The sequence below is a fragment of the Fukomys damarensis genome, unplaced genomic scaffold (assembly GCF_012274545.1).
Source record: "Fukomys damarensis isolate Sample0158 unplaced genomic scaffold, DMR_v1.0_HiC HiC_scaffold_6, whole genome shotgun sequence".
In the NCBI taxonomy this organism is placed as follows: Eukaryota; Metazoa; Chordata; class Mammalia; order Rodentia; family Bathyergidae; genus Fukomys; species Fukomys damarensis.
In genome coordinates, this window is record NW_022900918.1 from 16,097,306 (window position 1) to 16,118,386 (window position 21,081).

Genomic DNA, 21,081 nt, shown 5'->3' on the forward strand with positions numbered 1-21,081 from the left:
TTCTAAACTGTCACTGGATATTTACTATTTATCAAAGATATTTAGGCACGACAGTAGATTAAGACACATACACTGAAAACGTACACTGAAATGTTTATAATGGAAGAGACATGATTACTGGGAATAGCTAAGGGAGAAGACTATAGTGAATGAGATAAAACAAAGAAAGATTGATCCAAAGTGAAAAATTGCTGAAGCTCAAAGATGAGTATATGGAAATTCCTTTTAAAATTCTAATTTTTGCTTTTAAAAAAGTGTGCCTTAAAGCTGGCCCATTTTATTCACAGAACTGACTCCAGTCTTACTTATTTTACACATATTAATTTGAAGCTTACAGTAGAAAGTTCATGAAAATCTGACAGGGAAAAAAATATGAAAAGTAGTTACAAGATGGGTTCTACATCTTACATGGAAAATGTTTCTAGAAAATATGAAGTTTTTAAAAAAGCTGTGTTGTACAAAATAAAAAAGATTTATCTCCTGGATTCTCGGGTCATCCAGATCATGACTTCAAATGGAGTACACAACATGCAGTCTTTCACAAATGTATTGGACAAGAGAACCCTTTCTAACAGAGGTTCTCATTGAATAAATGCTCTGCAAACTCAGGCAAAAGCAACCAATGTACAGATGCTTAGTTAAATTATCACAAATGAACACCAATGTAAAAAACACATAAATTATAAGCTGTACAATTTCCATAAAAAGACTTCTATCTCTTTAACTTTTGAATTAAAGGCACATGGTCATAGCTTCAAACCAAGACTTAACTAATTTTAGTAGTACAGTGCCTATCATGTAGCAATACTTGTTAAGCTAGTAGCGCATATTAGAGTATGTGACTCAAGCTGCTACTATGCCAAATATGTTATTTCCTAAATAACAAAAATCCAGAGAGAGCTTACATTTCTCCAATTTCCTTAAAAAATTTAATTTTTAAAAAAGAAAGATCCAGCTGGGCATGGTGGCCCATGCTTTTAATCTCAGCACTTGGAAACCTGAGGTAGGAGAATTGCCCTAAGTTTTGAGGCCAGCCTACCTACATAGTGAGACTCTGACTCAAAATTGAAAAATCGAAAAAAAAAGATCCAGACATGGTTCATATTTTGACATAGTGTCATTGGTATTATGCAGCACTTACACACAATCTCTATACAACTCACTTCATTTTTTTTTTTTTTGGTAGCTCAGAGGTATTTTATTATAAAAAGTCAGTACTCTTATACATAAGCTAGTATGAACTTAAAATTCATCATACATTTACTTCATTTTTTAGCTTGACCATCTAGTAAATCTTTAGCTTCATTGATTTTGGCTGCTATATAAGGAGATCCTCCTTTATCCGGATGATTTAAGAGCATAAATTCATCGATAAGCATCTCTTATTTTTCCTTTATTGCCAGTAGGGCATACACCTAGTATCAATGCTGCTTCACGTTTTGTCATTTTGGGGTCAAACCCACCTCTACAATAGCCACCACTGAAGGCCTGCAAATCCTGCAGCAACTATGGTCAGTCCAACTGCTACCACTGTACCGGCCATGTTTCGGCCCAGCTCTCCACCTTCACTGGGAGAGCGGTTCATCCCAGCCCCAGGCCATTGCCCCCAACTCTCACTTCATTTTTTATTGAATTCTCTTACACATACTGTTATTCTTATAAATTTACCATTAATTTTGCACCTTCAACTTCTGACTGATTTTGCACTGTATTCTATGAACACAACTCTGTACTTCTAATTTAAGGTTTATGGAGTAAGAATCTTAATTTTACTCCACTTGTCCTCATCCTATTTCACTTTTTCCAATCACTCATTTCGAAAAACAAGCATAATAATAATATTAATAATAACAGTATATCTCAAACACTAAGTACATTACAGGTTTTAAATGAGTGAATCCTCACAAGTACTGAGAGTTGAGGGATGAGTGTCAAAATTGTCAGTAGAAGATTCTTTTGATATAAAAAAAGTATACTTCTCCTTGAGTTTGGGACTGATTATTCTAAATTAGGAACCTCACTATCCCTGTTTTGAAACAGAATCTAGATCTATAAAATTATAGGAAAAAAAGAGTAGAAAAAACTAGTCAATCATGGATGAGACTACTTCTTACTTCTGTAAGAAAATAATCTTCCTCACAGGGAACGGTGATCGAGATCAATGGTCATTTGAGAGATGCAGATGAAAACAACACTGAGATTCCACTTCACCCCAAAAAGAATGGCTGCTATCAAGAAATCAACCAGTAACAAATGCTGGTGGGGGGTATGGGGAGAAAGGAACCCTTCTTCATTGTTGGTGGGAGTGCAGAGTGGTGCAACCACTGTGGAAATTAGTATGGAGATACCTCAAAAAATTAGGATTAGAGGTCCCATTTCACCCAGCTAGTCCCCTGCTAGATATCTTCCCAAAAGAATTAAAGGACTCATACCACAGCAATATATGTGCACTCATGTTCACAGCAGCACAGTCTGTAATAGCTAAAATTTAGAAACAGCTCAACTGCCCATCAACTGGAGACTGGACAAAGAAAAGGGTTTTTTAATAAAAATGGAGTACTACTCAGCCATAAAAAATGAGAAATTAGAGACATTTATAACTAAATGGATGCACATTTAGGCTATACTCTAAAGTGAAATAAAGAGGACATATATGTGTAAATACCAAGTAGTTTCTCTGGTGTGAGAAACTGAAAGTGTAAATAAGGATCCAAAGGCATAATAGAGGCTTTCTCTCCTTTGTTGGCAGATCCACTGCATAACAAAGGTTTATTATGGTCCTGGTCTGGTCCTCTTTTTACCTAACATATCCGGTGCAGAGACCCAGGAGGAAGGTGGTTAATTAAGCAATAATTCCCCATGGGCCAGGGTCAATAGACCTTTTGTGGCACCCTTCTCCAGATCACATCTGCCAAGTCAGGACCTTCTTCTCAGGGCTTCCTACCTTTGCAATTGCTGATGATTCACATCCACACCGGTCACTGATTTCAAGGTGAGTAGATAAGTTATCTTCCCTCTACTAAGGTCCTCTGTCTTGTTCTCATTCTCTAGCTCTGGGGATTACTTGGAAATCCAAGGGCTCAGTAGGAGACTTTCTTGGGCCACTGGGCCCAGGACTGTACCCCTGAGGGATGCCCCATCAGCCTGACTCCTCTCATTCCCCTGCTTTGGGAACTGGCAGGGGGAGTTACCAAAAGAAATGAAGATCTTCCTCTTTTCTGCCCGACAACTAGGGAGCTAACTCCTCCTCACCTGTAGTAACATGGGCACCCAACAATCCAATCCCCCTTCCTCAATGCCTCCTGGCTTCCTTCTGGCACAACTTTGTCCCCTTGGATGGTAGGACCTGACTTTAAGCCAAAATGACTCATTTTTTTATTGAACCAAGTTTGACCACAGTACAAATTACATAATAAATCTCAATGGCCTGAAAATGGCACTTTTAATTTTAACATTGTGTGATTTACACAATTTTTGTCAACACGATGACAAAGGGTCAAAAATCCCCTACCTATAATATAAGCCTTCTTTCTCCCCTCCCTCTTTCAAACCTGTTCACCCCTCTCAGGTACTTCTAGCCAAACTCCATCCTTCAGCCTCCCAACTCCCTCCTTCAGATCACTCATTCCACACCTCCCCCACCCTCTAACTCAGCCCGCTCTTCCATTTCCTCGCACTCTCACCTCCGCCATCTTGTGACTCTTCCTCATCTCTGCTATCTTGCGTCTCTCCACCACATACCTGAGGCTCTCCCTGCTCTTCCAGCCCCTCCCAAACTGGAGAGTGAGTTAAACAACTTTTTGGCAGGCTACATTACAAGGAAATTCCATAAGGCCCTATTTTTTTCTACATCAATATAGGAAAACAAAATACAAGATTTTAAAACAATTCAAAGAAAATATAATGCTTAAGATTGGAGCTCAAAGACCAAATGATAGGTTATAGCCCAAGTGCCAGCTACAGATTGCTTGCTCCATAGTAAAATTAGCTGTGATGTCCTGACAGGCAGGAAAATCTTTGAAAAAAAAAATACAAATTATAAATTCAGGCTAAGTGACAAATGTACATTCATCATCAACTTAAAATAATGAATGTTTGACTGGTGTTTGGTTTCCAGAAGTTTAATTGATGTATTTGAAACATTTCTTTTACATTGCAAATTCTTAAATTGTAATTGTAGGATTAACTTGACCTTCTATTTTCTGCTTACAGACTTTTGACAATAACTGTAACACAAGATTATGATACTGTTATAAAGCACTTTTACTCCTTCTGATTCTAATTGCAAGATACCTCTGTTAAAGTTTTGACTAGTCTTAATTAAAAGACGTTGTAATTCAACTGGCCAAATATACTTGAGTGCACTCTAGTTTCATAAATTGTCTTATATGTTTGTGTCTGTCCAATTGTTTGAAAGTGTTTGTCCAATTGTATTTCTTGATCAAAATGACATCAAAGATACAAATAAATTGTTAATTTCTACAACCTGGTTTTAAAGGTTAAATAAAAAATTGTCAAGATAATTAAATATAAACTTTTAGGATAAACTCCTGTTGGTGAATAAAGCAGCAGCTGCTCAGAAAAATTTATTCTGGTCTTTGTTCACTAGTGGGAGCCCCAATAATTTTCATAGCCTCATGGAAAGATACACCTCACTAAATATGTTGTTATAAAATGTTTACATTGGTTATCACCAAAGGGTTGAGTTCTAAATATGTTATTGTGGTATCTTTATAATGGTCATCTTCAAAATATAGTATCTTCTGTGGAAAAACAAGGAGTTATTAAAAAAGATCCTTGGGTACCAGGCTATACTACAGGACATAGGTTTCATATAATTATAATAATTATTACTACTACTTTTCTGATGTACAAAATATATTCATGTTTTCAGACTATACAGGTTTTCCAACATATTGTTTATGACAATAACATTTTGATCCAGGTATTCACTCTTCTCTTCTGCTTTACCTACTCATCATGACAGGCACATTTGTAGGCTTGTACACTTTCCTTAGATGGCATCCTATCAAAAGGTAGTAAGAGTTTCCGGTTTTTGTTTTTAATGTGTTTTTAGAGGGGAATAAATATATTTAACAATGGCTACTTTATACTAAGATACATATCTAAGTTTGTTGCAAAGATAAATCACCATGATTGTCATGTTAAAATGTTATTATTACTACTGTTGTTGTTTTTGTTGTTTTGTGTGGCTCTTGATTCTGTTTTTTTCTGTTAAGAGTCTACAGGAAATCAACTACTAGAACTATGGGTGATAAAATAACAGTCCTCTAACTATATTAGATTCCAGGGTGCTTACTAGCCAGATAAAGTTATATTGCTTTCTCTCCTTTGTTTGGAGACAGCCCAGCAGATCCACCCCAAAATAAAGGTTTGTTATGGTCAAAAAAAAAAAAAAAAAAGGTATAATAGATCATGTAAAATACGAAGAATACGTCAAAAAGGGAAGGGGAAGTGGGAGGAGTAGGGGAAAGTAAAGAAGGGAAAGGAACAAATATGAGAAAAGGAAAAAATGGAAACAAAGTCTTCGTAAATTGGGAGGAAGGGTTGAAGGGAGGGCAGAGGAATGGGGAAAAAAATAAGAACTGTATATTACTTTAAAGTACAAATTCCCAATAATGAATGTCGGCATATTGTATACCTAAAAATGAAAGGATAAAATTAATGAATTTAAAAAAAGAGAAATGGAGGGAGGGGTGAGGGAGGGAAGAACTCAGGGATTGTTATGGTTTGGGTCTAGATGTCACCGCAAAGCCTGATGTGGTCACAGGTAACTTTTTCAGTTAGCTGGATCCAGAGTGTGTGATTAAGGGCATGTGATTACTAAACCAGTACTGGTTTACCCCTCTTATCCAGTAGTCTGGATAAGATAAAAGGGGCAGAAATGCACTGTTCTGGGTTCCTTGTTGCTTTTGCTACCATGTGGGCACCATGAACTGTTTCTCTTGTGATGCTCCTCTACGATGTCCCACTCTGCCTTGGAGTAAGCTGATTGTGGACTGAAACCTCTACAAATTGTGATCTAAACCCTTTCCCCTTTAATTTTGGGTGTCAAGTATTTTGTCAGCAACAAGAGAAAAGTAATACAGAGATGAAAAAAGGAATTAAGGTATGATAGTACATATACCAACTCCACACAAGGAACATAAACATAATGTACCAACTCCCCACAAGGCATGTAAACATTACGTAGTAGAAACATGTATTAACGTTTTTAAAAAAACTTTTCAGAAAAAAAGGAATCATTTTCCAAATAATCAGAGTCCAATCACAACTATTTTAACTGAAAAAAGTGTCCTGCTTCTATCTTTATATTTTAAAATACTTCCACCTTTTTCCCAGGGAAAATTTCTCAGTTTGTAATACATGAGTATGTACACTTTTATCTTGGCTATAGAAAAGTAAAAAAAATCAATCACCTAGAACAATGGTCCCGAACAATGGACTATCTAGAACACTGGTCCAGAAAATAGCAATGTAATATTTAGAAATTAATACTGGCAAAGGTTGACAATTTTCTTTTTAGGAAATGCTGATATTTTATTCTGAATTTATGTCCCCCTAGGTTCAATGTTAGAATTTCCTTCATTTTAAATAACGACAGTACATGGAAATCTGTTTTTTAAGCATTCTTCAGAAAAATATAGTACTGGCACTTTTATGAAAAACGTTAATTTTTAAATTCCTAAACATATTTGATCTTTCAAATCCAGAAGTTTCAAAACCACTTCTCTTGCTTCTATCTCACTTACATAAAATAAGCTTCAACTTAATTTTCCATTCTTTTTAAAGCAGAATGTTACAAAATTTTAAGAAACTTGCCATAAGGAAATGTTTATGTCAACTTTTATAACAATGTTTATCATAGCAGTGGTAGCTACTCCTTTCAACCTTTTCAGTAAACCCAATTAAACTATTATTTAAAAGATACCTCATTAAATTCAATCTTATTTTGTCACTTATTCAATCTTTACAATTCAGCGATAAAGTCTTCTTGTATATTCCTGAGTTACCCCAAAAAAAAATAAAAAATAAAAAAAACCTGATGTATTCATTTTGGAAAAGATACACATTGCAGAAAACATATTAAAATATACATCTAAAGCAGAAAAAGCAAGATCCAGGAAAGAAGGAATATGTCAACAAGTCTTCCTAAGGGCAAAACTTTCAAGAATTAAGAAGCAATATTCCTTTCCCATCCTCCAAACTGGGTAAATAATCATGAAGTAGTACTTATATTTTTTAAGTACTCATTAAATCCACAAACTTGGTAGTATTTTAACCATCTGTATAATAACAACACTATGATAACAGCACTACTTCTAGAAAACACAGGTAAGGAGATGTTTGCTCAAATTTCTCATCTAATATTCTGAATATCCTCACTGAAGCCAGCAGTGAAAAGGAAGTTTATTCTAAATTTGTACTCAATATCATCTTTGGACAAAAATTATTTTTTCAATATGTATATACATAGGTTTATAAGACAGTTTTAAACTCTGTAAGTTACTTTTTTACTTTCACAAAAACCCTTCATATAAAAGATTCCTCAAAACTAGATCTTATGACTCGGGTATAGGTCAGTGTGTATAGCACATGCCTAGCAGGGAGGAGAAGCCCTGGGTTCAATCCCCAGCACCTAAGAAAAACAAAATAAAATAATCTCCTATATTTTAAAAGGTAAAACTCTATGCCCAGAAATTGCAATTATATCAAAGAATTCCCTATTCACCTCCCAAGCTCCATCCCCCAAACAAGATTATTCTACAGGTCCAGCTGAACATTTTTCTGAATCTTATTAGGCCTACAGTTTCAAACCTATTACAATGAATACCCTGAGAGAACTCTTAACCTCTTAGCAATTGTTTGGGCAGAGAATATTCACCACGATGGATAAATCAATTTAGGTTTTCCTTTTTTTTTTTAATGGAGACAGAGTTTTGCTATGCAGTTAAAGCTGGCCTTGGACTCACAGGGGTCCTCCTGCCTCAGCTCCCAAGTACCGGGACTACAGGCATGTGCACCATGCCCAGCAATTTAAGTTTTTCAAACCTTATTTGGCTCCCCATCAATTTAAAATTTCTGAAAATCTCTTTATTCTTAGTTCACATTTCATCTAAAAAAAACTCATCCTTGGAAAAATGATAAAGATAAAAATATTTATACTATATTGTCTATTAATACAGGCTTTAAAAAAAAGACTCCTTGGGCTGAAGATTTAGCTCAGCAGTTCGGTGGCCTGCCTTGCAAGCACAAGGACCCGAGTTCAATCCCTGGTACCAAAAAAAAAAACAAAGACTCCTATGAATCCCCCATACTTCTTTTTTATAAACCCAAATGAAAGACAAGATGTAGATACATCCAGTCAGTCTTTGGAAAGACAATTCAAGATACACAATTTAAGATAACCATATTTAAGAGTTCTCCAAAAACGAAAGCTATACTTTATATCTTGGATAAATTATAATAATATATTTGGGGATATGCTGAGCTAATAGGCTAATGGACAACTTCAGAATTCAGCCTGCTGGGCCTGGGAAGTAGCTTAGGAAGGATAAGGTTTTTCTCCCTGCATCACTTAACCTCATCACTTGAATATTTTGCCAAGTAGAATATTTTCTGGGGCAGATGAAAAGACTAATGGGAAGGAAGATGGTCCTAATTCCTGTAAAAAAGGAAGAATTCCTAATGTCTCAAGATAATACAAGTAAGTGACTATAAATACATTCTAATTATATCATTTTACATGTTTAACTTCATTAAAACATTCTTTGTGGGCAAGAATTCAAATATTCTACCTACTGTGAAGATGTAGCTCATTCAGTATATTTTAAAATTCATTTATATTAAAACTTAGAGGCACAATTAATCATTTGAATTTTTTGATAAACTATTTTAATACTTACTGCTTCTGCTTCTGCTCTTGTCTTGAATGTAATTACTGCATGAAGTGACGAGTCATCAATCTGATAATCTTCAATTTCACCATATTGCTTTAAATACAAAAAAGTATTTCCTCCAAATAAATACTTTGAAACATCCAAAAATCCCAAAAGTATTAAAACACTAGTATGATCCAAACTATAACAATTCACATAGGTTAACAGAAAAGCATGGTGATAATTCATTTTAGTACTTGATATTGTTAGATAAATGGTTAAATAAAAGAGTGGCCCTATCTTCTAATCTTATTTCCAATTCCATACTTTCATGAATTAGGGAAACATATTTAATTGAAGTACTCTTTGTTTGTTTTTTGTTTTTTGAGACAGGGTCTCACTATGTAGTTGAGACTGACCTAGAACTCACTATGTGGCCCAGGCTGGTCTTGAACTCACAGCGATCCTCCTGCCTCAGCCTCCTGAGTGCTGGGATTACAGGCATGCGCCACCATGCCCAGCTTGAAGTACTCTTTAAATGAAGCCAATGATCAGAGCTGAGCTTTACTGACCTTTCACTTCTACTTATTACCCCAGTCTCTGGATATGCTAAACTGTTTCTTAAGCAGCATACTGAATCCTCAGAAGTTCTCTGAATTTTTCATATCATTTCCAATAAATAGGAGAAAGAGATTCAAAGAATTTAGGTAAATTTCCCAAAGTAATAAATTACCAAGATCAGAGTCCAGGCTTTCTGATTCAAAAGTTTAAAATTCTAGCTGACCACGCTTTCACTTGCTATATACTTGGCTATAACATACACTTAGGACATTTAAAAGCTAACCATGTCATACTATGCCCATTTTGGGATTGCTGGATTTTTCCCTATGTGTAGAAAGATTTTTCTACAATAGCAACTTTTATCACATAAACTTCACATATCACTAGTCCTTTATTTATTAATATTGTCCTCTCTACTGAAAAATAAAAACTATGATCTCATTAAATACATACATATCCCCAGCAGAGAAAAATTCTGTACCGTACAGTAGAGAATAGAATCAAGAGCCATCCCAGGTCTACTAGCTACTTTTTAAACTTGCACAAGTTATCTAATCTCTTCATGTATCATTTTCCTCATATCTGAAACAGGCATGATAAAGGTACTTATGTCACAGAGTGAGTCAAATAAAACCTAGTAACAGTGAATTATTTTTAAGGCTTACAGCATTCAGAATAACAACTGGTGGGAAAAAAATGTGCTTTATTTTAGCTGTAAGTTTTATTACTACTATTAGTGGCACAATGAACAAAACTGGCATTATGTTAATCACAATTTGTAACAGTCAATGGTCCTTTAATAATGTTAATTTTTTTTCTCTCATACTTCTCCTGTTTAAGTCATAAATTCAGCAAGAGAAGTTAAACTTTAAACTTGTATTCTTATTTAAGACTGCTAATTTTCAAATGTGAATTTCCACTAACTTCTGAGTAGAGCTCAAATCTTTAACTGCATGGAAAAATTTCCATTGAGAGGCCCCTGAGTATTTCTCAAATCGAAGCCATCTTGGTCTCATCAAAACACAATCATTAATAAACTCCCCTTGTCTGTTTGGATATTTTAGTAGTCACTGTTAGTTTCCTGATTCGTTATATAACTATACTCAAGATATTGAAGTTAGTGGATCTCTTTTCCTTTATGGATGGTGTGGAGTAGGGTACATAGCAGGGAAGGATTGGGCTACATTATCTCCAAGCTCCTTTCTAGTCCTCCTAATTCCTTCTTTATCCCTTTGAATCCACCAAGCACAAGTTTTTCATTCATAAATATTATTCATTTTAGTTCTTTCTTAAACATCAACCATTTCTTTTAATGCCTCCTTATGTCCTGACAAAGTATCTATTAAATGCTGCAATCCTGGACTATGACTGTCAAACGCTGAAATCTAAATTTTCAAAAGGTTAAATCATTTGTATAGTTTATAAGCTTACTGATCCTTTGTGGTCTAAACTCCAATTTTACAACCTGCTTAAAACTTTCCTCCACTGTTCTTTTTTCCATCATAAGTCAGTGTCAAAAATGCTTCTGTAAGTTACTAAAGCATTTATATTATTTAATAAATTTAACATTATAAATTTCTTATGGTTTACATTAACAAGTCTGTGTTACATCAATACTACATATAAAAGCTTTCAGGATAGAAAGAACCATTTGTTCCATATCTCCAGAGAAATTACTAGAATGCTGAGGGTTAAAACTGATGCTTAGTTGCTAACTGGGAAGGTACCAATAACAACATAATATTTAAGATGAAAGACAGATAAGGTGGATTTAATCTTTTCCATCCTGCACATGAAACCTAGTGAACCCAAGTCAAAGTTAAACTATTCCATCCAATCTATTACCTTTAGATAAACTCTTATTTTTTTGGTAACCGGGGATTGAACTCAGGTCCTTGTAATTGTGAGGCACGTGGCAGCACTCCCGAGCTAAATCCCCAGCCCTGATAGGCTCTTTTTAATTGTAACTTTCCACTGACCAAGACAACTTTAAAGATATATTAAAATGTTGTCTTGTTTCATTTCTGGTCAGATGGATCATGAATATAAAAATAAAAAATAAATAATCGCTTCTCGGCCTTTTGGCTAAGATCAAGTGTAGTAAAAATAAAAAATAAAATTTCATTTTAATAAAATTCTGGTTGGCTTATGTAACATGCTAAATTTTTTCTTAAAAGTAAACATCAGGCAAAACTACTGGCTGGCCTTCCCTGAAACAATGAGGATTAAATCATTTCAAAATATCTGAAGATCTACTCAGTGTAAAAATTACAATTATTTTTTCTAGATAATTAAAAAAGTGTAGTTTCAAATTTAGTTTTTGAAAAGATTATTATGGATAATCAAGCCCTTTCTTCAAGTAAATGGATGTTTTCATAATTTTCTCTTTAATTTCAACAATTATCTCTAATGATGATTATCAGGCTTTGTTTTGTTGGATAGTAAAAAAGTACCGCAAAATGAGGAAGAAGATCTTCTCTATCACTCTCTGTAAAGGCAGAAATCTCCAATGCTCTGGGACGGTGATCCACCACCACATGGCCAGGCACACTTCGCCCTCGCCCTCGCCCTCTGCCTCGGCCATGAGCTGCACCTCGACCTCTTGAATGAATTCCTCTGCCTCGTCCAGATGAAAGAATCCCCCTTTTAGCTGCCTAGAAGAGATGGAACACACAGTTTAAGCAATATGGTAATTAGAATTGAATATTTTTGGGCCTGGGATTTAGTTCAGTGGCATTGCACCTGTCTTGCAAGTGCAAGTCCTAAGTTAGATTCTGGTTAAGAAAAAAAAAAGAAATGAATATCTTTTATATGAAATGTTTAACACATCATAACTGTTTCAGATTTTGGAGTTTTTTGGATTTGGCAATATTTGCATACACTATACTGATAACAGCATTCCTAATCTAAAAATCCATAATTTGAGGCTTTAGGATTCTGTAGTACTTTGGATTTCATTAATTTCTCCTAAAAAACTAATTAAATTAGCTGGGCATGGTGGCGCAGGCCTGTAATCCCAGCACTCGGGAAGCTGAGGCAGGAGGATCACTGTGAGCTCAAGACCAGCCTGGACTACATAGTGAGTTCCAGGTCAGTCTCAACTACATAGTGAGACCCTGTCTCAAAAAACTAAAAAAAAAAAAAACACTAATAAAATTACCATAGTAAGCGAGCACCCACTGAAAAAAACTGCATTATAGAATATACTGACTATAAAATAAACTCAAGCTATCATAAAAGAAAAATAGAAACTGTCATTTAATATTTAGCTATACAATAAAAAAGAAAAACATAAATAACAAATTTTAATAGTACCAACACTTACTAAAATTTTAGGCCAGAATTTTAAAATTTTGCTTGTTATGCCACCACTGGCATGAAATCTCCAGAATGAGAAAGCACAATTTCTATATTAACATAAAAGAAATATTATTCAAAACCTCATATTTTGGGTGGGACACACACAACCTGATTAAGTTTCCAGAGAATGCAAACTAATACAAGTTTAGGACAACATCCTAAGCTTCTTCTGACTCTCAGACAAGATGGGGCCTTGTCCTAACGGGCAAGTTGAAAGCTGCTAAACATTAAATTTTTTAAATACCTATATAACAACGGTCAATAGATTTCTACTGTGCTGAGAGTCCCCCGCCAAAAAAAAAAAAAAAAAAAAAAAAAAACCTGAAGGTATAAAATTAAGTTAAATAGAATACAAAAACTTTAAATTGTGTTAAATAATGAATGTACCTAATTTATAAATACCATTAATGTCTCTGTACCTCAAAATGTAATTCCAACTTTAAATATCTTTCTACTAAATATTAACAACTCTCATGTCATGTAACAGGAACCAATTTTGCTCAGGATTTCTCATATAAGTAACTATGTAACTAAATTATAAGAAAGTAGTTTATTTCCTCTTTTAAAATACCCATAGCACCATCTATAGGCAAAACTTAGTAAGCACATTTTTCAATATAGTTCTGCCATTCAAAGTCTGCTCTTCACAGTAATTCAATTCAATAAGCTTGTATATGCAAAGAGTATCTTCTGAAAAGAGTACCTGAAAGTCTTTAATAGGTTTCAGTTGTACAAAGGCCACAAAGAGAAATAAAAAATTCACTAGAAATGGAGAGACTTGCATGTATAGGTAGAACCACTACCTCTCTTCATTAAATAAAATTTTTTTTCTCCAGTAGTTCTGAAATGAAAAACTGTTAACCTCTTCCCTCTATGTCAACAGTCCTTGACCAGAACAAAGGATATACTTCTTTTTTAAGGATATACATTTTTAAGTTAACCACTACAACTATATGTATTTTAATTGTACGGCATAGCTGTGATGAAACATACTTCCAGCTGTAATTCTGTGTACTTTCTCCTAAGTTCAGTGACTTCTTCTCCAGCCTGCATCTTCTTATATAAATCCAGTTCTGTGTCAAGTAATTCTTTCTGCATCTAAAATGTAGTAATTAATATTTTAGGAGACAATAGTTAACACCCTACATTAAACTTTTTTCCTGGAAAAAAAGAAAAATCTGAACTTAATTAAAGCTTGTCATTTCATATATTCCCATTTAGTCCATATATTTCATTTTTATCGATAGTATTATTATTACTTTAGCCCAAGCTATCAACCAACTATGGTCAATAACACTACAAGAGCTTCCTAATTATTCTATTTACACTGACTGCCCAATAATTTATATTCTATACAGCAGCCAAAGTGAGCATTCTATGGATATGGAGTAATTTCAGGAAATAGCTGAAAAGAAAACAAAAAAAACCACAGTGCTAAGCAATATAGAGTATGTTTTTATATAGGTAAAAATAAACATACAAATGCATGTTTATGTTATTCATAGACATACAAATATCACTCACACACACACCTAAAGAAGTATTAAAAGGATAAACCAGAAATTAGTGAACTTGGTTACCGATAGAGGATGGGTAAGAGTACTGGGAATCAAAAAGGCTTTTGATGCATACCTTTTAAAATTAGTGAACTTGGTTACCGATAGAGGATGGGTAAGAGTACTGGGAATCAAAAAGGCTTTTGATGCATACCTTTTAATACAATTTGGCTTTTAAACCATGTTAATATTTTATTTATTCAAATAATAAATTTTCATCAAGAAGAAAACAAGGACTATAGCAAGGGGAAGAGCAAACTAAACTGAATACAAACAGGAACAGATCTGTTTATCAAATTGATAATATAGCATATAACGGGGTGAAAAAAATCCTAGACTAATTATAACATTACACCCTTAGTAAAATACATTCATTGAGCTTGTAAAGACTAGGAAGAAATTTTGAATTTAAATTATTAGAAAATATTCTAACAATTTTGCAATTAATTTGAATATAGGACAGGTATAATTGTCAATGAATAATATATTGATTTCAATAGGATCACATATAATACAGAATAAAAGGTGAAACCATGGATTAAAATCAGAAATATCAAATTTTATGGTCTTACATATATATACACAGCAAGTATACATGTACCAAGAATACTGCATAATCCTACATTATTATTATCACTTATTACTATCTGAAATTATCTTGCCCACCTGTTTGTATCCAACAGATAAATCTACTCAGATTTTCTCCTTTCCAATCAATCCACTGTATAGTGCTATTAGAAAGTTACCTCTCATGAAATAAATCAGACACCAATGTTTAAATACTGCATTGTGTCTCTGGTGTGAGAAACCAAAAGGGTAAATAAGGACCAAAATGTATAATACATGTTGTGAAATGTGAAAAAAGTGTTCAAATAGGAAGGGGAACAATGGAGTGAAGATGGGGAAGGGATGGCAGAAAAAAGAAAAAACAGAACAGGAAAAAATGTGAACAAAGTATTTGTACATAAGGAGGGGAAGAGAGGTTGAAGGGAGTAGAAGGAGTTGGGGAAAAGGAAGAATCAAGATGCATCATGTATAGGTACAAATTTCCTATAACGAATGCTAGCATTATGTATATCTAAAATGTATTAATAAAATTATTTTTTAAAAAGAATGTTATTTCTCTGTCACTGACCTTTTATACCACCAACTTATAAAGATCAAATAAAATCTGTAAAACAATTAATGTTATGATTAACATAGCATCCTGTCCTTAAGTTACCTCTTCAAAATTACCCATATAGTGATTATATTCCTAATTCCTGACTTTCCAACAGTAGCCCCCAGAAGGACCCAAAAGATTAGTAAAGTTCACAGAGGCCAGGTTTTGAACAAAGTGCCTTACCTAAAAGTGAATCTCAGAAGAACAATGTTAAACATTTTAAAATAAACTGTCATAAAAATACTAACACAACTTAAAATACCTGAGTCTTGGTTTTAATACTTTTTGGAAGACAGCGCCCAGGAGAAGTGGCTTTAACTTCATCTTTCAACTTGGTAATATTTTTTGTCAAAATTTCTAAAGTTTTCATTATTTCTGCTTTATCTTCACACTTCATTGTTTTATTTTTCTCTAGTTTTGAAATTAACATCTGCCAATTTTAAAGAGAAAAATCTTAAGGTACTTACTACTATTAACAAAGCAAAGTGAGAATAAAATAAATATTATTACTTTTAGTTTATGTATCCACAACAAAGCTAACTATTTCTAAGTATGTAAAGATAGCAGAATAGCACATTTGATAATGCTAACAGAAGTATCTCAATTTAAGTTTAAAGAACTTAATGACTATTTGATTCCCTTAGTACATAAGTTCAAAGCACATAACCAGAAGAAATTCAACTCAATTCCTGAAAAATTATCAGTGAAAAATATAAAAAAAAAGAATATCAATTTTACTGTCTAAACCATTTGTTAAGATGCTCCTTCAGTATCCTCACTCCAAATATTCTGTGCAAGCCAGAAAAAAACAGAGGAAATGATGTAGGGCCTTTTTAATATAACAAAAAATTAGAAATATTGAATGTATAATTATTTTGTCATAGGGAACAAAAATTGGTTAGCTGAGAATGATTATCTTCAACAGAGAAGACAAGAAACAGGAACCGAAGCAAGGTAATATGTACATGTGGAAGAAACCACAAAGTAAACGTTTTATGAGTTAAGATAGCTTTAATTTTTGATGCACAGCATCTTGATTTCTCTTTATGCAGTACATCCAAATTTAAATTAGAAGACAGTTCTAATTGAAATGTTTTTTATATTTTCAAATGTTCTATAACTAACTTTCATTACCAGACATAATGAAGAACTGACAGTAATTTAACATCATATATTAGAGTAACACTGTCCAAAAGAAATATTAGCATTAGCCACGTAAGTAATATTTAATTTTCTAGCAGTTACATTAAAAAGCTAAAGAAAATTAAAGTGGTAATATTTTACTTAACCTACTATATCCAAAATGCTTCATTTTAACAAACGGATGTACTGTTATTACACCCTTTTTTTCTCTATATTACACCTTTGAAATTTGGTGTATATTTTACACTTGCATCTCAGCTTGGACTAGATACACTCTAAACACTCAATAGGCAGGTGTATCTACTGGTTACTGTATTAAGAACACAGCACTATAGGATCCAAAGCCAATAAAGATACAAATCAACACTGAGAAGGTTCCCTTTCATTATCTGTTGAAACTACTGTGCAGCAATACAACAGAATATTATTCTCATTTCCATTTCACGTTGATAGCCATAGTTCCATTAAACTATGCCCATAATTTAATGTTATGTTCTTCATCCCAAATACACAATGTTAATACATAATATTGATCACATAATGTCACTGATAAGCATTTCACTTTTACCATTACAAATTATATCAATCTGTTTTTCCAAACTAAACAGTATAAGTTTAAATTCACTAAAAGTTGTAACATTTATAGATGTTCTGCCAAATCTTAACTTTTTAATATTTACCTTCTGCGTCTCAATGTGCTTTTCTAAAATTTCTTGTTTCCTTTTCCTTACATCCTGCTGAAGTTTCAGTGCCTCCTAGAGTTAGGGATCAAAATATCATTAGATTACTATAAAGTGACAAAATAACTCCAGAGAAAAGTCGTAGTTAACTGTAGAAGCTAAAAACTAAAAATTATATGTACAACTTAACTATATATGCAAGTTTCAAAGAACAATCAGGAATATTCCATTCGGCGGAAAAATTAATACTGCCACACAAGAGGGGATAAAAGTTCGATAGTAATCAACAAAGTTTTTAGTTTTGTTCTGTGATAAGCTCTTAAACACATATACACATAAAAAGAAAAGTTTACCCTATGCAAGTTCTACTATAGAGGTGGAACTTACCTGTTTCTTTTTCTGTGCTTCATTATTATCGACTGCAGAGGTGGAAACAAGTAAGGTTTTTTGTGCAGCCTTCAAAGCAGCTGGATTATACACCGTTTTTGTTAGGCCAGTAGATGTAGACAACACCTACCAATACAAATTAAGTTTCTTAAAATTTTTTTCAACAATTCATAATTTCCTAAGTCCTATTTTCCAAGGATAACTCAACTTCTGCAGAATTTACACAACCAAATGCATTATGAATTTATGTTTATAGAAAAATAAGTAAAGACAAACATACAAAAGTATCAAGTCAAGAAAAACTACTGCCATTATTTTATCACTCAGAAAATACTAGCACTGAATACACTTATTGCTACTGTATGCAGTCACTACCGGTGAGCAAAAGATTCACAAAAAGCATGGCACAGGAAGAAGCTGCATGTTTCCCTTCACTTGAAGATGATCATTCCTAATATGCAGTTATCCATTCCTTAGCTAGCAACATTCCATACTTAACTTACTCAGGTTTCAGCCTTAACACAATGCAGTCTGTCCACAAAGCAATAATCATTTTGCTTCTCTAAACAGATTCTTACATGAATTAGGTATTAGGTAAAAACTCTACTAGCTAGGGCCAGGGATTTAGATCAGTAGTTCTGCCGCCTGCCTCGCAAGCACAAGGACCTGAGTTCAATCCCTGGTACCAAAAAAAAAAACCAACCAAAAACCAAAACCAAAACCAAAACTCTATTAGCTATTTTTAGCTACTAATGGCTATTTAGCAAAAATTACTTACTGGTGTATTAATTTATTTGTCCTTCTCCCTGTCCACAAAGACCATTTCTCTTTGTGCTTCCAGTACCTAAGTCTTGCTAATCAAATAACTTTGAGATCATGGGTAAGATCACATTCTATTTTAGGCTGCAGTATGCTCATTGATAAAATGAGAAGGTTCAACTTGATGGTGTCTAACATCTCTACAAACATCCAAATTGTCTTTTTGAGAGCAGGGATTATTTTATTTCCCTTGGTTCACTGCTATATCTTCAGTACCTAGAATAGTGTCAGGGTACATACTCTATATAAATGGTATTCAGTAAACTGGACAATCATTCCTATAAAAGGTTTCATTTTTTCAAGTGTTTATATACTGCTTTTTAATTTCTTCAAAAGCAAAACAGTTCCATGGAGTGTGTTTACTCGTTCGTAGAAAAAAGCCCAGGGATCTCCTCAGGGAGATCTATGAATGCTTTAAAATCTAAACATGGACCCATGTATATGAATACTGTTATTTTCCGGAGGAAAATAATGCTTCTAAAATCTTACTGGAGTTCATGATCTAAAAATGGTTAAATGAGGGCCAGGCATTTGGCTCAGTGGTTCTGCTGCCTGCCTTACAAGCACGAGGACCTGAGTTCGATCCCCAGTACCAAAAAACATAAATAAATAAAAGTGGGTTAAATAAACTACTCAAATGCAAGATTATCAATGATAAAAAAGGCCCTATTTTAACTACCAAAATGTTAATGTGTAGGCATATCAGAGAGAGGTATCAATCTGGAGACCGCTTTCGAATTGTTTATCATGAAATTAGATTAAAGAACAACAGAAAGTTGGGACAGGGATTCAGCTCAGTAAGCACAAGGACCACCCATCTCGTAAGCACAAGGACCTGAGTTCGATCCCTGGTACCAAAAAACAGAAAGTTTAGGCAACTCATCAGTACTCTAACTAAGCAAAAATGTCCCAATAGTGATGAAACTGTGACATGCATGCACAGCTGGCTGTTTGCTATCACTGAAAGGTCTATAAGGTTTGCCATCACTGTGACTTAACCTTTAGAAAAAATAAAAATCTAAAATATTGTAATTATAGTTGTTCCACACAGCAGAACTGATGTTTAAAAATAAAGGCTCTAGAGACCGGGGATTTAGCTCAGTGGTTCTGTCACCTGCCTCATAAGAGCAACATCCCGAATTTGATCCCAGGTACCAAAATAAATAAATAAAAATAAAAATAAAGGCTCTTTAACAGTACTTGGTATGTATCAAAATCTGACTGATTTTCTCCAATGATAAAAATACTCAGATATCAATAGGACTTATAAAATGGTTACATTCTTTAAGATACAAAGAGATTTAGTTTACAGTCTAAGTTCAATGACCATCCTCTGTAACTATGAAGAAAAATCTGTCATGCTACTGTGCCACAACACAAAATGCCAAACTGTACTACATAAAGGAGGAACAGTAACTTTATGGAGGGAAAAACAATATTGTGTACTGAAAAAGTCTGTACCATTTTCTTCATGAGGACTCCACAACACACTGAAAAGCTGTGACCAAAAAGGTTGCTATACTCAATTAACTTGGAAAGAGTAAATAGCATAACCTTATCTTTCAGTGTCATATGTATATTATCGTAATAAAAACAGTGAGAAACCCAGAAGCAAAGAAACTCATATAATGCTTAATTTAGCATTTCTCTAACTTAACTAAACCAGGAGTATACCTTCACAAAGCATCTTTAAAATCTGTTTTATCAGACTAAGAAGTGCTCCTTCAAAAGGAATAAAATTATTTGACAATGATAAAACTTCTTTATTCTTAGAAGAAGCCCAATTGCCATGTTCCATTCAGTAACTTCCTTCTGTAAAAGCAGGAAATCCATCCAAAAATGTATTTCACTGAATCTTAAGTTTCAAGGACTCTTAACATATATACTCCTTTTATATGCCCATACATTTAAAGAAATTTTTAAAGCCCACTCTTATGATACAACCAGAAATACCAACAACTATAAGATGAAGCCAAATTCAAAGATGTTAAAATGTAAAAATGTGATTTGGAAATAATGAACTCTATGATTATAAATACTGTTCACAATTTAAATTTTTTCAAGTGTTTAGATAATATACCAATCCTCACAATGAATTAAGTTTCATGTATTGCAAACATCTAGCAATAAAAAAAATTCAGATGGTTAAGAGTTTAGATAACAAAGATATGTGTCCTTTAAAATGAGAAAAGTCTATTAAAAATGAAACCAATGAAGGGAAATGACAATCCAAAAGAAAAGATGATGCTATAATTCCTAAGAATAGTCAAATATTCCAAAGAATAGTCATTACCTAAGTAATGGTATTTCCAAACAACCACACCTTCTGTTATTTTGCAAATGGTTTTCTGCATGTTATGGCTTGTATCTAAATGTCCCCCAAAAGCCTCACAAGATCACAGGTGAGGGATTTTCAGAAATGGCTGGATCTAGAGTATGTGATGGTAGGCTTAAGGCTGTGTGACTACCAAATTAGTCCACTGATTGGTTTGGCACAGTTCTGGATAGGATTT

At 33.7% G+C, this 21,081-nt stretch overlaps 1 protein-coding gene and 2 pseudogenes across 14 annotated transcripts in view; 1 reads left to right on the forward strand and 2 right to left on the reverse strand.

The window, feature by feature from the left end:
• Rbm26 (RNA binding motif protein 26) overlaps positions 1–21,081 on the reverse strand; it is a 96,533-nt gene that overhangs the window by 13,243 nt on the left and 62,209 nt on the right. For all 14 annotated transcript variants that reach the window (XM_033760928.1, XM_010622382.2, XM_010622381.3 and 11 more), the window contains 6 exons: positions 17,750–17,875; positions 17,363–17,437; positions 15,802–15,969; positions 13,815–13,919; positions 11,915–12,115; positions 8,928–9,014 (listed from right to left, as the gene is read on the reverse strand). In XM_033760928.1, coding sequence (XP_033616819.1) covers positions 8,928–9,014; positions 11,915–12,115; positions 13,815–13,919; positions 15,802–15,969; positions 17,363–17,437; positions 17,750–17,875 — 762 coding nt within the window. The remainder of the gene's footprint in view (positions 1–8,927; positions 9,015–11,914; positions 12,116–13,814; positions 13,920–15,801; positions 15,970–17,362; positions 17,438–17,749; positions 17,876–21,081) is intronic.
• Positions 1,226–1,606, reverse strand: LOC117285128 (annotated as a pseudogene).
• On the forward strand, positions 11,527–11,683 carry LOC117285146 (annotated as a pseudogene).